At 42.3% G+C, this 19281-nt stretch overlaps 1 protein-coding gene and 1 long non-coding RNA gene across 5 annotated transcripts in view; both read right to left on the minus strand.

Annotated features, from left to right (window-relative positions):
• Positions 1 to 1688: 1688 nt before the first annotated feature.
• Positions 1689 to 10155, minus strand: LOC142064386 (uncharacterized). 4 transcript variants are annotated; one of them, XR_012663082.1, is made up of 4 exons: positions 7258 to 10155; positions 6669 to 7182; positions 6115 to 6225; positions 1689 to 3189 (listed from the first exon to the last, which is right to left on the minus strand). XR_012663082.1 is itself a non-coding variant. In XM_075109296.1 (3 exons), exon 3 carries the CDS (start codon positions 5766 to 5768, stop codon positions 4203 to 4205), a length of 1566 nt encoding a protein of 521 aa, XP_074965397.1. In that variant the 5' UTR covers positions 5769 to 6225; positions 6669 to 7155; positions 7258 to 10150; the 3' UTR covers positions 1689 to 4202. The 4 variants fall into 4 exon arrangements, 3 of the variants coding, with proteins under 3 accessions (XP_074965397.1, XP_074965396.1, XP_074965398.1); XM_075109296.1 differs by having other exon boundaries at positions 1689 to 6225; positions 6669 to 7155; positions 7258 to 10150; XM_075109295.1 differs by having other exon boundaries at positions 1689 to 6225; positions 7258 to 10150.
• A 903-nt stretch (positions 10156 to 11058) lies between these two features.
• The window catches only part of LOC142064388 (uncharacterized), a 30912-nt gene continuing 22689 nt past the window's right edge, over positions 11059 to 19281 (minus strand). The window contains exon 3 of the long non-coding RNA XR_012663083.1: positions 11059 to 11165. This is a non-coding gene — a long non-coding RNA (uncharacterized LOC142064388). The remainder of the gene's footprint in view (positions 11166 to 19281) is intronic.

Consider the following 19281-nt stretch of genomic DNA (forward strand, 5'->3'; position numbering starts at 1 on the left):
GCACCTGCCTTTAGCACACAGGATTTTTGCTGAAACAATCTTCTTGCACATAATTTGCATTTTTTCCAAAACAATCATGCTGTGAGGTTTGCTCTGTGGGGCTGTCTATCTGAATGCCTTCCACTGTTACTAAATTCATTCAAATAAAAGTAAGAGCTAATTCTACACTCAAGGCTGTACAAGTTATGCAGTGCTGAGTGTGCATTTGTATGTAAACCATTACCCTTCACATGCAGCAGACTATAGTCTTGAAATAAACCATTTCATCAAGGAGTAACAGAAGGAAATGCTTTAGTTTCCATTTCATATTAACACAAACCTGTCATTAAACTCTTAAAGTGTTACAGCTGGATAGCTCAGAGTTTTACTGCTTGGTGGACGTAGCCCAGCTTACTTTGGTGGACTGACACCTTGCAACACACGCTCAAACAAGTCACTAGTTCAGCCCTTTGCAGGTCAGATTTTCTACAGTTTGCTCAGATCATCTGCTTTGGGTTGTACCTTGTGCAAAACTGAATTCTGAACTCCAGTTAACATCTAATTCCAAGTAATAACGTTGGATAATAGGCAAAAGATCTCACAGAAACAGACTGAGCTGGCCCAGGCATGCAGACCGCACCTACACCTGCAGAGTTTAAGCTCTCTATACAGGAAAATAAATATTTGCTAGTATTTAAGTACTTCTGAACGCAATTCAATTGGGTGACTGGTGAACCCGTCTGAATGGGTTCTGGATCAGCCATTTATCCCTACGTGTCAAGTGTGGCAGTTTGCAATACCATTTTGAACTCTGCTTCATTACTGTAAATTACTTTACAGCCCCACAGAGTTTCTGGGTGGAACTCATTATGACAAACAGAGATACCTACCTCTTTTTTTCCCCTCTGTCTCCAGGAAATAGAGGGTGAAGCAGCTCAGGCAATCCAACACTCACCAGTATCACAGAGAGTTTTCAAATCAGGTCAATAATTGACCAGAGGATTTTCTCCTCTTGGGCAGAAGAAAAGCAAGGTTCTCTGATAAATTCACAGGAAGCTGAAGAGACTTACTCAACCATATTTCAACAGCACATTTCAAAATATTACCTTTGCATTTTCAACTGAAGGATGTTTGGCTTGCAGCAGAATTTCTGAGAAGATATAAACCAAATAGAAGTGAAGACAGTTTTTCCACCATTCCCTGTACTCCATTATAGTCTGCACAAGGCAGGGGGTTTGTACTAAGCTGGTAGCAGGTAACTCCAGGGATATAACAGCTATGGTTCCCTATAAGCTGTGTTAGATTCATGCTGTTTAGTACTCGTCTTGCAGTTATTTTCAATAACAAGGTATTGCACTGCTTTTCCTATGACTCGAGCACTACCAGTTTCCTGGGGACTTCCTAGACTGCAAATGCAGGTTAAAATATTAAAGACTTTCATTATAACTCGTATGTAAACTGAGAAAGCATGAGCTATTACAAGTACCTACTCCTACGATACCAGAGACTTAACAATCCTGTGTTTACAGACACCCCGCTCCTTATTTCTAGACATTTAGAAGAAAAATATTATTATCGCACAAATTTTAACAAATTATTAACAAAAGGAAAAGTTCCAATGGTTTGTGAAGCCATGTAAGTGACATCTTGCCCTCTTAACTGACCTTGATTTCCATATGTGGCAGGTGAATTATTAAGAGAAGTCATCATTATGGGGTTAACTAAAAGGTTTTATTAAACTATGATTGAATGACGATTAAACAGTTATTAAACAATAATTAAAGGGCAGTGAAGCACTCTACTACTTACTACACTTCTAATATTTAAGCAAACTTGTATACAGTATGCTTTAGATCTAATATAAAAGTTGCTTGCCTCGCTGTAGATATCAGATGCCGGGTAAGGGATCTCTCGACCTTGAGGAGTGACCTTGAGAGCCGTCCCCCCTCAAGGGGAGATCACCACCGTGCAGCCCGCTGCCGTGCAGGAGAGCTCAAGGGGCTCTGGGGGCTACAGATATTTGTAGCGTAAAGCGATTGACTCGTAGTGAAACTCCCCTTTGGAGTGCGTGCAGGTGTGCAGCCACAGCTGTTTTAATTTCCTCTGGTCCCAGCTCGGGCTGGTACTGTTAGCTCCTCATAAGACATGACCTAAATTCCTTAGGTTCCTGAGAAGATACAGCTCAGCACAGTTTCTCAAGGTTCACACAGCAGGGCTGGCTTCAGCCGGGCCTGTTTGTCGGTGAGGCCCGAAGCGACGCACCGCTAACTCAGAGTGGGTGCACCCGTCACACTCCACCCCGTGACTACAGTCAATTCACTCTACTTCACAGAGTGGTGGTACGGTCACCTCTTGCCTCTGTGCTACAAATAGGAGGCGGTAATGGCATCGTGTTGTCTACTGGAGGATTAAGCGATAGAAAATTTAAAAGGGTTAATTATAAGACAATTTCACATGATCAGTAGCAAGATAGTCTGTGTGTTTTACAATGAGATACACTGACTGGGCCAAAAACCAAATTCAAATCTGTAAAAAGACAGTAATAACAATACAAATCACCACAACAGCAAACATTATTATCACGGGATGCAACATGGTGTTTGATACACCTGTTACCGTTGGAGACCATCCAAATAGGGTTTCCACAAGTGGTGTTCCCCATCCTTCCGCACTTTTTCTGGTATACGATGTATTTCTTCTCTATCACGATGTACCGTTATTAATGTGTTTTTGCTTTGTTTTCGTGTCTTTTGTAATAAGGCTTGTATATGTCTATGTTCCAGTAGCTTGTGAAGTAGCTTCAGTTCATTCCAGTGGAGGGAGGTAAAAGGTCTCGATACAGTGTGTAATTTTGCTTTAACAGCACGACTGAGGTCACTGGGGCTGTGTAATTAAAGTCACATCCAGTAATGTTTACAAAGTTACAGATACAGATATTTGATTGATTGGATACATTACGGGTAATATTTCTATCAAGTGGGACCTCCCACTATTCCTGGACTTCCATGGATTTTAAACATACATGGTGCAGTATGTACTGCAGTTACCGTACTGATTAGCACAAATAAAAGAAGTGAGTCAGGCTTGTCAAGGTGTAAACCAAATCTGGTTCATGTTGGTGATGATTACGACTCAAGGAGGATTAGTACTCCTCGGATGACCAATCCGATCTCCAAGGGTGGCATGCTGATATTTTCCTGGGTATTGCTCCTGAAAGGAAAGACAAAACAAGTCTCGGTGGGGTGTTTCCGGACAGGTTACCCCTTTTAGTTAGTAACTAGGATATACCCACCTAGCACTAATACGATGTTTAGCTCCACTGAGCTATCGTGGGTAAATGCTTATAGCCCTGAGGAAGTCTATTAAAAGTAAATTGTATCCCGTCCTAGGTAAAAGCTAATTTTCCTCTATCCTGCTCCTGCAGCAGCACCATAAAGAACATAACTTTACATCTAGGATCGCCATCCAGGGGGGAGCGGCAGCCTGGGGGGGGGAGGGGGGGTTAATGCAGCCATGGTCGGGATGGGGGCCGTAAGAGGAGCCGGGTTTGCATTTAACTTTCTATAGTCTATGGTTAGGCGCCATCTCCCGTCTGTTTTTTTAAACTGGCCACACTGGGGAAATAATATGAAGAGCGCGTTCGGGAGGTAATGTGTCTTTTTCGTAGGTCAGCGATGACCTCTGCAATACCCGTCTGGGCAGCGCAAGAGGTGGGGTGCTGAGGGACATGGGTCGTTCTGGAGCCAGGCAGCGTGGGTGCAGCTCGCAGCAAGCGAACTACCCCAGTTCACAGACACCCGTGGGTAGCTGCCGATTTTTGCTCAGCTAACCAAGGATACTCTGAGCGGCCAAAAGACAAAACACCACTGTCCAGCAATTTCCAAACTTGTCCTTGTAATACATCAAAGCCTAAGACATTTTCTCTCCCTGAAACTACCCCTAATTGGTGTCTTGATGTCCTTTCCTCCTCTGGCAAGAAAAAGTTTACTTTAGCTAGCAGCAAGTTTTACTTATGCCGGTAAATCCTGTTATTTTAACCCCTGTCAGCTGCCTTAATGTGAGTTCTTTGGGCACTCAAACTTGAGGTTATTGAAATTTGTCACTTAAAAAGGTTACTAGCTGTCTCTGTGGGCTGACTGGGTTATAAATGTGAGGGCCATCTGTGTTATCCCAGTGGTAAGCTTCAATGCTCTGGACAGGCAGCCCAAGCTGCTGTCTGGGACTTACTCATTTTTTGGTTTCAAGATTTGCAATTCCTCCTTAAAAGGGCTGAAAGGGTTATTCACAAGGACTTTGGGGGTGGGTGGCTGTTTGGTTTGTTCCGGATTCCCTGATATCCTTTGTTTTTCAAAAGCCCGGACCAGACTAAGTACAATCTCAGTCGGTTGGCCCCGTATGGCAACCCGAGGTATGCCTAGTGCTAAGGCTTTCCTCCACAGTCCATTATGCCTTTTTTGGGGGTCCACTACCTCAACAGGGAGTTTATGAGATTGGGGAAGGTGCCGGGGATTCTGACGAGTCTGTTTTACTTGCCAGATCCATCTGTTGTCTGCTTCAGCTCGGGACCGCCCAGCTGGTGTCAGTTTGTCCCACCGTATCTCCCGACCACGACTGACAATGCCACGCATCAGTTCTGCCCATGTCGGGATGGGTCGGAGGCTCTTCTGACCCTCCTGAGTGTTATGCTCTATGCTTTGTCTTATTTCATGGCTTTTTGCAATGAGGTATTGCTTTAAGACAGCAGGGGCTCCCTTTATCAGCGGTCTCATGGCTTGGGGATTTACAGGGGCAGCGATAGGGTAATTACCATGTGCACCCCTGTCGTTCATAGCCTGGAGGCAGGCTGCTTTTGTAACGGCAGCAGAAACTTCACTTAAAGATCTTATTGGTATAGCAGCGGGCTCCCCCCTATCCCAAGGGTCTTTGCCCCCTGCCCAATAAGCCACTCGTCGTGTGATAGAGTGTGGCTCAGTGTTAGGGTCTGGCCCCTCATTCAAGAACACGCCTGGTCCCCAAAAGCCAGCCGCTACACCTTGATCTAACATAATGCGGTCTCCTCCAGTTAAGGAGACACGCCACAGATATTCAGTCTCGCTCTCACCAGTCTTCCGCCCATATTTTTCTTGCAGATTGGCCAGAGGAAGGGGGTCCCATGGAATGGTCTCTGCGGTATTTCTCCATTTGCCCCCTTGGGGTCCAGCAGATACCTTGGTTTTGGTAATAGGGCCTACCTTAAATTCTGATTCATCTAATTCGCTCTCCTTGCTAAATTCTTCATCGGGGTCCTCCCAAATATTTCCATCCCAATCTTCCGGGGACACGATTACCTTACAGATTTTTACAGGATCTGGGGTGTTGGAGGCCTGAGTTATCATGAGTTCTAGTTTATCCTCTGCCTTCCTGCATTTTTCTTTTTCCTCCCCCAGTTCTTTCATCAATTGTTCTATCTGCAGAGATAACAGGATTTCTTGTTGCTTTCTTTGTTCAGCCTCCTCTTGTAACATTTGCATTTCCCTCTCTTTGCATTCCTTATACTGACAGATTGCTTCCAAACACGTTCCCAACATTTTGCATATTATTGCCTTTTCTTTACCATCTTTCATTTTCCCCCTTGCAAGGTTTAACTGTTCCTCTACCTTATCCCAATTATCCCATTTTTTGCACTCCCAATCTTCTGAAAATTTCAGCGAAGGGCTAACTCTCTGCCTCCGTAAGTAGTCAGTGATTGAACCCGCCATCCTGCTGACTATGCTGGGTTTTGTCTCAGGTGAATTATTAAGAGAAGTCATTGTTGTGGGGTTAACCAAAAGGTTTTATTAAAAAAAAAATATTAAACGGTGATTAAAGGATAATTATTAAATGTTAATTAAACAGTAATCAAACTGTAATTAAATAGCAGTCACACACTCTACTGTCGTGGGGGAGATTTAGACTGCTTAAAGAAGCACAGCCGAAGGTAGCAGCAAAGGTGGTTTTATTGAGGTAAGATGTTGTAAAAGTGAGGCTTAACAAAGTCTGATGGCAAGGTTCAATCTATTACTTACTGCGCAGAGGATATAATAACGGTTCAAAGTTACCGATACAAGATCTTAATGCCCTGCAATACAAGGTTAAGGTGCAATGTCGGTCACTTACCGAAGATCTGCAGTTGGTAAGGGGGTGTCTCAACTTTGAGGAGTAACCTTGAGAGGTGTCCCAACTCAGGGGGAGATCGCTGCCATGCAGCCAGCTGCTTAGCAGGGAGAGCTGAAGAAAAGGCTCACTCAAGCTGTCATATTTATGGAATAAAGTGGTTGGCTCGTAGTCAAATTACATGTGATGGAAAAGGTATGCATGAGACTCCTTGTACACACAGCTTTCTTTGTTCCTTGACAAATGAGTCTTGGAAGAACCAGATGCTATTCATGTGTTAATCGCATGGTCAGTGTTCTGGTTTCCATGCTCATATACATCAAAGCTCACCATGTCACCCTGCTCCTGTGCAGGTTTTCAAAGAACAGGTTGGAACCAGAGAAGGCTGTGGCCCACTCACAGCCTAGACCTTTACCTCCTCTGGGGCCTGACCCAACCTACCACTAGTTTGGTCAGGGTGTCGAGTGCATCCATCACATCTCGTACTTACTACACTTCTAATAATTAAGCAAACTTGTATACAGTATGCTTTAGATCTAACATAAAATATTGCTTACCTTGCTGTAGATATCAGATGCTGGGTAAGGGATCTCTCAACCTTGAGGAGTGACCTTGAGAGCCGTCCCCACTCAAGGGGAGATCACCGCCGTGCAGCCCGAGGCCGTGCAGGAGAGCTCAAGGGGCTCTGGGGGCTACAGATATTTGTAGCGTAAAGCGATTGACTCATAGTCAAACTCCCCTTTGGTGTTGTTGCGTTAATAGGTGAAGAAATTTGGCAGAAAATAAACTCCCTTGTGGTCCAGCTAGTCCTCAGTTGTCAGAGGGGCAGCTGGGCTTGGATTCTGAGTGATGCCCGATTCAGCACTGTCAGTCCAGTTGTGTTCAATAGACTGAACTCTCACGATTACAGGTTCACTAATGGTATGATCACTATTAGCCTAGTTGTGCTCAATGACTCTTCACGGCCAGCTTCGCTAATAGTGCAGCTTATTGAAGCAACAGGAATACAGGTTCTTATTGGATTGACGGTGGTAAATACACTGTCTGCAAAACACGTGCAAGTATAAAGTGCTGAAATACAAAATAACAAGCTTGTTCTCTAAATTTCCCAGGGAATCACTTGGTATAACTCAGTTTGAGCCTTACCCAATAGGCGTCTCTATGGGGGGGAAGAGACGTTCAGCCCGTTGACTGATCCGGTAGTCTGCAATGATATCTTCCCTAATATACCTCTTTCTTCAGGTCATTTTAAACTACTTTATGTTTAGGTGGAGCTTGAGTGACTCTAGTCATACATACCTTTTTTACTGATTGGTGTAGAAACTCCTCGCTTTGATTTAAAGGTATAGACGAAAAGAAATTCAGAGCGCACGCTCAGTGAGGGGTGGTCGTACCTTGGAGGCGGGCAACTTTGGGATGGAGGTGTGTGTTTGGTATTATAATGAGGTTATAATGAGCAAAGTTCATCCACAGGGCACGATTTTGCAATTGTACAGTGCTGGCCAGGGCACGGTTCCATGATTCCATCTAGTTCGCAGACCTGCAGTGATTTATGGATGAGCTTGGCTGCAGAGCCTTCACTCCACTCCCTCCTCCAATTATCCCTCCTAGAGCTAAGTACACCGAGCTCCCCCAGTGTGTGCCAACATCTAAGACTGCAGGTGGTGTTGCTTAGGGAGCAATCACTGAACCGATTTTCAGCATGCCAACTGTATTTCACCCTGGAAGTTAACTTTTATGAAATGTGGATATAACTTTAGCCTCAATAATTTCACCCCCAGTAATTATTCCACAGGTGTACGTGCAGGTGTGCAGCCATAGCCGTTTTAATTTCCTCTGGTCCCAGCTCGGGCTGGTACTGTTAGCTCCTCATAAGACATGACCTAAATTCCTTAGGTTCCTGAGAAGATACAGCTCAGCACAGTTTCTCAAGGTTCACACAGCAGGGCTGGCTTCAGCCAGGCCTGTTTGTCGGTGAGGTCCGAAGCACCGCACCGCTAACTCAGAGTGGGTGCACCCATCACACCACACAGTTTGGGAAACAACTTTGAAAAACAAATATCTGAATTCGTATATCCCCCTGCCTCCTGTGTAACTCTTCCATGCTCTTGTCTTGCAGCAATCTTTCTATGATTACCTCCTCCTTATTTTGTCATCACTTTGTGCTTCTAAGCAAAAAAGAAGATGGGACTTGGAGTCATTCGCTCACAAAGCTGTTTAGCCTTGATTCTGGCTTTGACACCTTAGAGCTCCTCCTGCCAGGCCATGCATCCACAGCTTTTCACCTTTACTGTGCTATTCACTAGGCCTGAACCCTCTCCCATATCTTCTGCTCTTCTCACCTTTAAATCCTACGTTAAGGTACACCATATTGAACTGTCCTTCTATTCCCTCCTCTACTCTATGCCCCTCTTTCTTATTTGTGTGGTAGTTTTGTGGGGAAAGGAGTGTCTACAGCTTATTCGTGTAGCAAGTATGTCAAAACAATCATGGAGCTGAAAAGATGACTACTCAGTGGACATCAAGATCTGGGTAATTTTGGCTCACTCTAGGCCTAGTATGTGATTTCAGCCTGTCTGTGCTTCAGGTTTCCTTAAAATTGGAGATAAATACCACTCCTCTATCCTCAGTATGAGGATAAAAACCAACTACATAAAGATAAATATCCTACACACACAATTCTTCTTTGTAATTATTAGTCAAAATTGAAAGGCTTAATAGAAAAATTCCCAAGACTACCTAAACACAGTTCAAACTACTTAAAAATGTAACTTGACAGACCTTCTGATCACTGAATCAAATGCCCACGGGGGTCATCCGTGTACAGCAAGCTCTGGGGGCTTCTTCACCTCAGTGATGCCATTGGTCAGCCCCTCCTCAGACCATGCCTCCATCTGCAGCAGCATCCTGCTGTGGCAAAACACTTTGGGGAATAACTCTTGGAACTTACTAAACTGGGTCTCCTACATAGAAGTAGCATAATCTCAGGCCTCAGCCCTGACTCCCTGAGGAGCCTTTCCCACATTCAGGGAAAACCATGTCATTCAAGCCATCTTTAGCACAAATGATCTTTTACCCAAGATTGCTCAAAATACTCTGCAACCATTAAGAAAAGCGAGCACTGAAAGATTGCCTTTCATAGGTGTCCCAGCCTCCCAGGTAAACACCTAACCACAGACTAGGGACCAGATCCCGAAAGAGCTGGATGACACAGTATTTAACTGAAACTGAATAAAATTGGGTTATTTTCTTGGTATTGACAGTAATGAGGCAGTATTTGCATAAAGGGAAGGAGGTAAATTCAGATCTAAAGTTAGAGAGTTTTTCCGACAAGCACTGCCTACTTAGCCGATACTTTGCATCAGCACATACTTCTTCCCTTGCCTTTAAATTGCAGGGAGCGAGAGCCTCCTGGTGGCGAGCGAGCAGTGCGGCCGTGCAGCATCGCATGGGTCCATTCTGCAGCGTCACCCAGGATCCCAACAGTGTCCTCTCTCCGCAGGTCTGCGCAGGGAGCCAGGGGAACACGTGCGGGCTCAGGTGTGATCATGATTCACCCTTGCCAAGCAATTCTCCTCTTTCCTTCTCTCTCCAACTCAGCCACTCCTAGATGGTTACAGCTGGTGTCAAGCACTTTGTTTGTTTGCTTTGTTTTGCACCCCTCGCCTTTAAGTCCTGCAAACCTCCTTTGACTGAAGCTGTAAAGGAGGGAGACTCATTATACCCTGGACTAGACCTGCATTTTCATATTCAGGAGCAATATGAAAAAAACAACTTTGTTGACTTTTACAAAGCAGCTGCCATAAGCAAAACCTATTATCTGAGGTGGCTCAAAGCACAAAGGAATGACAGCTCAGATACGGACCTTCAGCCTATTAAAATACATTATGTGGTGAGTCAGAGCCTTTTCCTGGAGACAGGGAAAGGCATTTTATCTTTTCTTTAAATAGTTGTGCTATTTCACCTCCACAGTATTCAACACCCAGAAATATGAGCCACTGGCGTTCCCTCATTCTTCAATTTTAATTTAATCCTACATCAGGGAATGAAAAATGTATTAAGAGAAAATACTGTACGTGATGCTCAAATGTAAATAGAGCTGAATTACGCAAGTGTCAAAGTTTAAAGTTTAGTTGCAGATTGTGGCTAGTTGGTTTTGTTTGCTTGTTTAATCTCAACTGCGTTAATCAAATTGCTGGGATTTCACAACATTGAAGCATCCCAGGAAGATACGTGCCCACAGTAATTCGTTTTATCTTATAGTTACACATGGATTTGCCAGCAGAGGGAGTCCTTTTACTGCCTACCAAAACTTCATCGAAGTGAATATTCACAGAGGTTTCAAATAATGACTGTGTCCCTGCTGTGCAACTATCATTGCACTAATAGCAAGAATGAAAAAGGTTTGCAAAATAAAGTCACCTCAGGGTATTTAGCAGATCAAAACATGGGGTAATATCAGCCATCCAATCACTAGAAGTGCACTGGAGAATTCAAGTGGCCGTTTGTGTCATTACAGCAATTATATCTATGGGCACTGCTATGAAACGTCTAAGAGACTAATTACTTTTAAACACATTGAGAAGAATTATGTCAGATAACTATGTAGTTCCCCTCTGTTGGCAGATCAATGTTTAACTGTAAACTCATTCGAGTTCTTTCCTGATGTTATAGTCAGAGCTTGTCAACCAGCAGCTCCTCAGTTAACCCCTGCTGTGGTCTGGGGGGAAAAAAATTTTAAAAATCTTTCTTCGACATTGTAATTTTATTAAAATATTGCGCAATTTGAGTCACAACCAAACTAACTTGTATACGGTAAGACCTTCCCAACTTCACTTGGTCTTTCATCACGATATGAACCAAACTTCCTTTTGAACTATGAAAATGTGAATTTAGTATTTTGGAGCTATTGTTTGCATCGTTACTGTTTCTGCTGCTTACCCTCTACATGAAGTGGCCAGTTCCCTTCTGACTTGGTGGGAGGATTTCAACAGTTCATCTGATGGTGGTATGAATCACGTTCCGGATTAGCTTGGACTCAGCGTCTTAGTGCACTGAAGGAAGACAAAAATAAGCAGAAATAGCATTTATACTTACTAAACCAAAGTAAATTCTTTACAACTATGATATATTGGCAGGGCTGGCTGAGTTCTGTGGAAATACCAAGTAACCAAACCAAGAATGGAGGATCGATCATGTTTATTTGCCTAGAGGTATGGTGACTTATTAGCAGTATCATAAGGACTAAAATATGATGCTATGGTCACATCTATGTGACGGTACCTCCTCCCTTCTCACAGAAATTGCCGGCTTTATGGCAGTTCAGTGTTCATGAAGCAACTCCTAAACCTCTGGTTTTTTTCAGTTTGGCATATCACAGTGAGTCTTTAAAAAAAATAAAAGTAGAAATAAAACCAGCAAAGTAGTATTACCTGCATCAGTCCCCTCCCCTCCTCTCACTGGGACCTGGGTTTACACTGAGATTCCAGCAGCAGCCCTAACCCCAACCAATTATCTTCTGAAGTGAGTTAATGATGGGCAAACCGGTGCCAAGGAAGCTCGGCGCTGAAACAAAACTGAACCTAATTGTTGATGGGAGCCAAACAGGAGATTCTTTTCTCCTTCGCTTTCAGATGAGTAAAACTCTTCATTTTCTACTCCTTGTTAACACTGCAAACAGATCAGCTTTGCAAGTTTTGGATGTCTGGCCATTTTAGATAAACATTCCAACCTTTTAAGTGTTTACAGACTAAACTGCAGAGCTAAATGTTTATGTTGCACTGAATAACTTCAGCATTGTAGTTAACAGAAAGGCTGCTAGAGTAATATTGTTTCAATCAGTAGGTGAAGACACACACTACTGAAAGAACCAAAACTTTAGTACTAGTCTGTCTGTAAATATTTAGCACATCTCTATGTAGTAGGCTTTATAGTTGGAATATATAAAACTTCCAAAGTTTACATGGTTTCTATCTTTAAATCTATTCCCAGGCCTTTTGAAAAGAACTAATTATAATTATTAGCTTATACAAAAACTAGAATGTAGCTTTTTGGGTTTCAAATAGTGTATTCCTCTCTTAATTCCAGTTTGATATGAAATAAAACCTTAGCCTTGTATTTTAAGAAACATGGCCTGAGATACCGCTGGGAACAGGATTTGGATGCTATTGTTATACCTGCGCAGGCCAAGAGTGAAATAAATGTCGCTTGGTTTTAAGGACACCTTGTGTTCATTCTGACAGGTGAAAAATTACATGAAGTGGAGAACTGGTCTGGTCGAGAAGAGGTAATTTCTGGAGCAAAATATCTGTTCTCAATCAAATCTCTCCTCTGTTTTAACTAACAATCTAGCTTTTGCCTGCTCAGGATAATTTGAATCATGTCTCTCCCTCCTTGGTATTTACATTTTTCTTACTCTTTGAGGACAGCAACAATATCTAATAATGTGTAAATCTGAAAGTATGTCACCCACTCCAAAACACCGCTTTGCCTACAAACTGAAAACAAACTGGGCTATGATACTGCTTCTAAGAAAAAGAAAAACTATATGAAGAGAGTTGTACGGCGGCATCAGCTTGCAGGCTGTGTTATTCGTCGCTCAGCTTCTCATGTAAAAAATATTCCACATTAAAGCAATACAACGCAGGCGAGGATATTTCTTAACTTCTGTGGTTAACTTGTATGTTTCCATTTCACTGCGAGGTTCGAATGGATGTGTTTTCTGCAAGGTCAGGACAGTTTGCCCTGGATCGGCTCCTCTGGGGTTCATACCATTACACGTTTCCTGTTTTGCACATGACAACACAGTAAGCTTTTTCAAAGGCACAAGCTGTACGTATAAGCCTTCTGAGCTGATTTACTACTGTACTATCGCAGTAGAGTCAGACAGTACAAAGCTGAAGGAAAGCACTCTTGACTGAAACCTTTGTCATTCAGAACCTTCAGAACCTGAACTCAGGCCCACAGCTGAAGCAAGCTGAATTCAAAGAGCATTTTAGTTTTCACAGAATCACAGATTGCTGGGGGTTGGCAGGGCCCTCTGGAGCTCATCCTGTCCTACCCCTGCTTGAGCAGGCACACCCAGAGCAGGGGGCACAGGGCCGCGTCCAGGGAAGGGACTCCACAGCCTCTCTGGGCAGTGGTGTTTTGTCTTTTGCCCGTTGCTTAGCCAGGGCAATTTTCACTGCGGCAGAGTAGCTCCCCCAGCACTTGTTGAGTCTGGTAATATGAAGTTACCACAGACTCAGTACAGACCCATCCTTTCTAACGAGCCCAGACGTATTCAGGCAGCATTTCCTGAACCAGCTGTAAAAAATTGGCATCACTATTCCTTTTCTACAAATTGCTTCACCTATGCTCAAAACAGCAGGCTGTTCCTCGTCCCATACAATTTTCTGAAAGTTCTGAGTTATTTAGAGGTCAAACATGTCCAGTGATTTACCATAACACTGTTTCTCTGCTATGCTGCACATAAAGTAGTGTTTTCAAAGGAACTAACATCTTCAAGAGTCTTCCATTAATATGCTGTATTTTAAAAGGATTTTTTAAAGAGAGGGCAACACCAAAAGCATGGAAATTGTAGACAAGTGTAAAGGAAATGACTGGCAAGAAACACAGTTTTTGGGTTGTTTTCTTTTTTAATCTATTCAAGCAGAGATGCAATTTAGACATCCATCTGAAAGGCCTGATGGTGATCTATGAAACTGGTGCAGAGGAAAGGGCTGCAATTTTAAGGTGGTTTATATCAGCCAAGTGTCGCTGAAATTACACCTGAAGGCTTGGCATAGGTCTCGCTTTTTCCAAGACTGCTGGAATCACAGTTCAAACCAGGATGATCCATCCCTCATGCACATTTCTATTGCTGTCTGGCCACAGAGCATCCTTGGAGCATCTTAAAGGTTACAAAAAAATTGCCAGAAATTGTCAGGTTTGCCCCAGTGTGGGACATGATCTTGAAATATAGATGTTCTCTGAACATGAAACTGAATTATAAAGCAGGACTTTTGACTAACTGATAGAATCTGAGAGTCCCCAAAATGGGGATCATCATGCATCTTCAATAAAACTCTTTCCTATGAAAAAACTTGCAGTACGTAGGAGAAAACAGCAGGAGGGGATGAAGGCAGCTTTCATTTGTGGGCGCTGCAGCCCCTGCAGCCAGCGGGGAGTTTTTGCATTATTATCGCCCCAGAGGAAGCTCTGCATTGGAGGCGCCTGGCTTTCCCTCTCCTGTGATCAGAAAAGGAGGACCTAGACAAAGCTAAGCCAGAAACAGTGCATCGTCCTGCAGGACATTGTTCTCTAAACGTAACATTTGGGAAATTGATTCAAAGCAAGGATTTAAGAAAATATATAGAAACATCATAATTTCCTTCTGGTGTTTCCAAGGATCCTGGCAACAGGGTATGTCATTAGCCTGTATCCAGCTTCAAAGATGGACCATCTCACTTCACATGCAATGAAAAACAGCTACAGGGAACAACCTGATGCCTGCTTGAATCCCTCAGCGAGCTCTGCGCAGGCGGATCCATAAACAGGGTGCAGGGGCTGCTTGCATGAAATTCAGTACAGGACTGGAACTGAATTCTCTGTTCTGACAGCTGTTTGGTAGCATGCAACACCCTAACTGGTGAGCTCAGATGAATCCCCAACAGGCACATGCTCACCTCTTAAAATAGTACATTCTGGCAATAGATCGTAAAAAGACCACAAATACACATGCTATAAAACCTAATTACTATCACAGCCCACATCATGGCCTGCCATTGCCTATGATGCATAGCAAAGGAAGGTTTTACTCTCCAGGACTCTGACAGCTCAGCATGGTGACTTTCCACCCCTGCAGTACACTAAAGAAATATATCAGAGGAGAGATTTTTATCTATTCTTCTGTAGCAAAATATTTTTACAGGAGTGACATCATAGATGCTAGACATGGGGAAGAAATATCGTTGATTCGTCTAGCTGTATTCCATGCCAAAACAGGACTGATCCCAACTGTACATTTACTCATGCTCCAGCCAAACTACCGTTGTATCTGAAAAAGCAGTTCCACTGACTCCATCTTTGCAGTCTAATAGAGTTCACCATCAGCAGAGTAGAAAAGTTTCCCTTTCCCGACTACAGCCTGTTAGTCTCTATTATACCACCATTTCATTACTCACTTCACTCACCAATGGCTGCGTACATCAAGTATGCGCTGGCGTTTACCTTGAATTCTCTGCAGGGAGACATCGACTCTTTGAGGGTTTGGAAAAACTAAATTCCCTATCCATGGCTTTACTAACGTACTATGTGAAGTGCTAATTGGGTGCTTAATCTTTCCTCTGCATATATTTTCTAGACTGTCCATATTATCCAAATATAATAACTGGGTACTGAATATCAATTCAGTGTTATTCACCATATTGATCGCTGCATTCTACACCTAAAACCCCAAGCTTGCATCATATGTATTTCATTGCCAGAACATTGAATAAACCTATCTAAGCTATGACATTATTGCCACCCTCCTGTATTTTTTCATTTCTATCCTTCCATTGAAGAATGACAGCGTATAAGCTGCAATGATCTATGGCAAATACGATTTGTTCCTTTCTTACCAAGGCATCTTATCTCCACAGTTATTTCTCAGCCCATTCTAACATTTGCAGTTTCCTCTCAATCTGGTATTATCTGAATATTTACTAATATTCTGCTCCTGTTTTCTTTTACAGTAGGCTCATGATGTACTTTCAATTCATGTTTCTAAGAATCACTAGTTCATCTATGTACGCTAGATTAAAAAACAGAATAAGCATTTGTTCAGTGTTATCTCCCACTATACTTTGCATTTGCAATCTGTTGCTTCTAACCCCGAGTTCAACTCTATATTTATTATACTCCAGGCTTTTAAAATTTGTTTGAAGCTTATCAATTGAAACTCTACAGTCCTAGTAGTGGAAGCTTAAGAAACCATTTACTTACCATCTGTGTCAAATTAGACTCTCGCTTCTAACTATATGATCAGAAATAGAAGAGTTGAGCAAGTTCATTTTTAAAATTGTTTTTTCCAGGATCCTGGGGGGAAAGACTTTAGTAGTGCAGCCAGGATACCAGATACAAGTTATTACCAGGAAAGACTTACTCTCTTTACTGATATATAAGGAGTAAGACACTATTTATTTTTAAAGCAACCTAGTATTCGTATTAGATACTAATGTCTAACAGGTAACAATAGAGTAACATTACCAAATCACACAAAACCCAAGCTGAGTTGTGTGGGCAAGAGGACTTGCTTCAGAATATTCCGCAGAATGATTCCTGATGTTTTTGAAGAAAGTTTACATTCAAAATCCACTTGGATTTCTAGTCAGGAAAGGCCCAGTGAAGTAGGCGAGATTTCCCCTCAAGATAACCCTTTAACAGCTCTCCCTTGGACACGGGAGGGATAGGAATAGAGAGGCAGAGAATGCAGGCTTAGAAAAGAGAAAATAGCAGCTGCTACTAAAACGGTGATGTGTTTCTGCTTGTAAGACAGATTGAAAGTTGAAAGGCAGTAAGTAGTAAGCACTATTAACTTAAAAACAACAACAACAAAAAACAAATCCAAAAACCAAACCCTCTAATTCAGTGCCTAATTCAGTATGTGTAATTTTAACCTCTGCTGAATGACCAGCTGAACACAAAGAAACAAGGACAAGCTAAAGAGAAGTCACAGAAGATTTAGGTGGGATTTTGAACAAGGTTCTAACTCTACTCCCAAAGTCAAGTGAGCTCTTACTAATCCTATCCTTAATAAATTATCATTTAAATTGACACGGCTACTGATCCTATTACTGGTTAGGTACAAAAGCCACTTTATATGTGTAATAATTCCACAGGCACTGAGGTTTCCATTCAACAGGCCATCTAATGTCTGCAGTTCAAGACCAGGGCACAGCACTTTTGGCAGGGAAAAAAGAAGAAAAAAACCCTCAGTCCTCAGTCTAATAGCAATAAATTGATAATTAACTGCTTAATAAGGTGTGCAATGAAAGGTCGAGGGTAAGGTGAAAGAGATGACTTTCACCTCTGCTACACTTTGATAGCAGGAAGCCTCCTTTGGATCCTACACATTTACATAGGCTGGTGGTTGAAAAGAAAACATTGTGTGGATTTCTATGAGGCTTCTGTGAGAGGCAACAAAAGTTGTCCTTTCTGAGAAATGTACCCAGAATGAGAATATCTCCTGCTGGATGGCTGGGACAAAGAACTGGAACTGCCAAGAGCTGAGGAAAGCTGCCAAAGGAGAAGGAAGAAAATTAAGCAAGAGAAAAGCGCTAACATTTTATCAACAAATCTTCAGGGTAGGGAACGGCAAACTTACAAATACCGACAGTCACCGTACACAGAACACTCTGAAACAGGAAAGAGCCAGAAACTCCAGCTGGGGAGCACAGTAAAAGACTTTGAACAGGAAATGGGGAGATCACATTACCATCGTTCAAAATGTTCATTTTCAGAGGGCCCAGAAAGACAATAAAGCAAACAGTTACAATCCTATAGCCCCTTTTAATACTACGAATAGTAAAAAATGCAGCGTATGAACTGGAGTTAAGATGCTTCATGGCATAGCCTGCAAGCACCCTTACGGATTACCACCTGTAAACTGCAGGAAACAGAGTCTCAGACTTCACTCGGTCAAGTGTGATGCACACCTATCAGACTACAGACACTTTCAGATCGCACTTTGCTGCCAGTCATCAATATCTGGCCTTTGTTCAATTATTTCCTGGATTAAAATAAAATTTGTATCAATCGCTGCATGAAAACAAGACTAAGCTATTAAAACTCCAATGCAGAACTACAATTTTGCAGCCACTCAGTTGTTATGACTATGATTTCAAAAGTAAAACCCTTTTTTTTTTGTTCCACATCCGAGATAGGGACAAAAACCTCAGAAAACCAACAGCAGCATGTTCCAGAAAGTTTCCAGAAAATACAACCAATGACATGGTACTGGTGAAGCAAGAGAATATTTCAGTTTTGTCTTCAAATAGTCATTTTTTCTTCATTCCAAGCAAGCATTCTCACATATGCTTTTATATGAGTTTGGGAAGGAATTTCAAAGAAATATCTCGGGGGTTTTTCTGCTCTCATATAATCAGGCCTGGCTTTAACAAGAAGTTACACCTGACTGTGGAAACTGAGCTGCTGCATTACTGCTACAGAGAGATTAGATACTACTAAAATTAAGAACGTGGAGCCACATGCCATGCTTTGCAGCATAGTTACTTCTCTCATTACAATCTTCAGCATATGCTTCTTCAGTAGTATGCAATTTGGTGTAGTTACATGGAGTGTGCATCTATGCAGTTGTATATGCATATGCAATATATATTCTAAATAAACGTGGCTGTTGTCATATACCTTCCTTATATATAACCTGCGGTCGGAGTTTTTATTTTAGCCTTAGCTGCACATGACTAAGAGTATCCTGTTTCACTAGGAGGAATGTGCATATGAGAATAAGAAAAAATGGCATCCATTTATTTGCATGATTAGTGAAAGCAGTCCTGGGTACCTATAAATTATAAAAAACATACAGTAGCTGGCACTGAACTCTACGTGGCAGTAATGTACCAGCTCAGTCTGTACAGCCAAGGCTTAAAATAGGTAGGGGATTACATGATGCAGGTGTAAATTAGGGAGGTATTAGGACTGGGCCCTGTGAACTTTGAGGAGAAGAAACAAACAGTGAAACAAATGTAAAGGATTTATGATTTACCACGAGTAAGGAAAGCATCTCCCCCTTGCTCCTGCACGACTGGCAAAAATTGCCCTTCATCTTTCTCAGAACATATTCACGTTTGGTAGGGTCTTAAAAATCTACTTATATTTTTGAGGTCATCCTGTCTGGCTTTGTAGGATCTTTTGGAACAGAGCTCTGCAATTTTCCACCCTAAGACATCTGATAGCTACACTAAAAATAGCCCAGTGGCAGTTCCTCTGTTGAAGATACACCTACTGGTATGTGTCGTGCTGATCATAGTTTAGAATCCTCTTGGACCCTCAAACTACTGCTGATGCCCTAGGGCCTGTAACAGAATGAGTCTCAGCATGCTCTTTAAACGATTATTAAGTTATGCCCCTAATAATCCACATTAGAAGTGTATCTATTTTCTGCACATCAAGTGTATACAACTTACT

This window comes from Phalacrocorax aristotelis, chromosome 14, assembly GCF_949628215.1.
Source record: "Phalacrocorax aristotelis chromosome 14, bGulAri2.1, whole genome shotgun sequence".
NCBI classification, from domain to species: domain Eukaryota; kingdom Metazoa; phylum Chordata; class Aves; order Suliformes; family Phalacrocoracidae; genus Phalacrocorax; species Phalacrocorax aristotelis.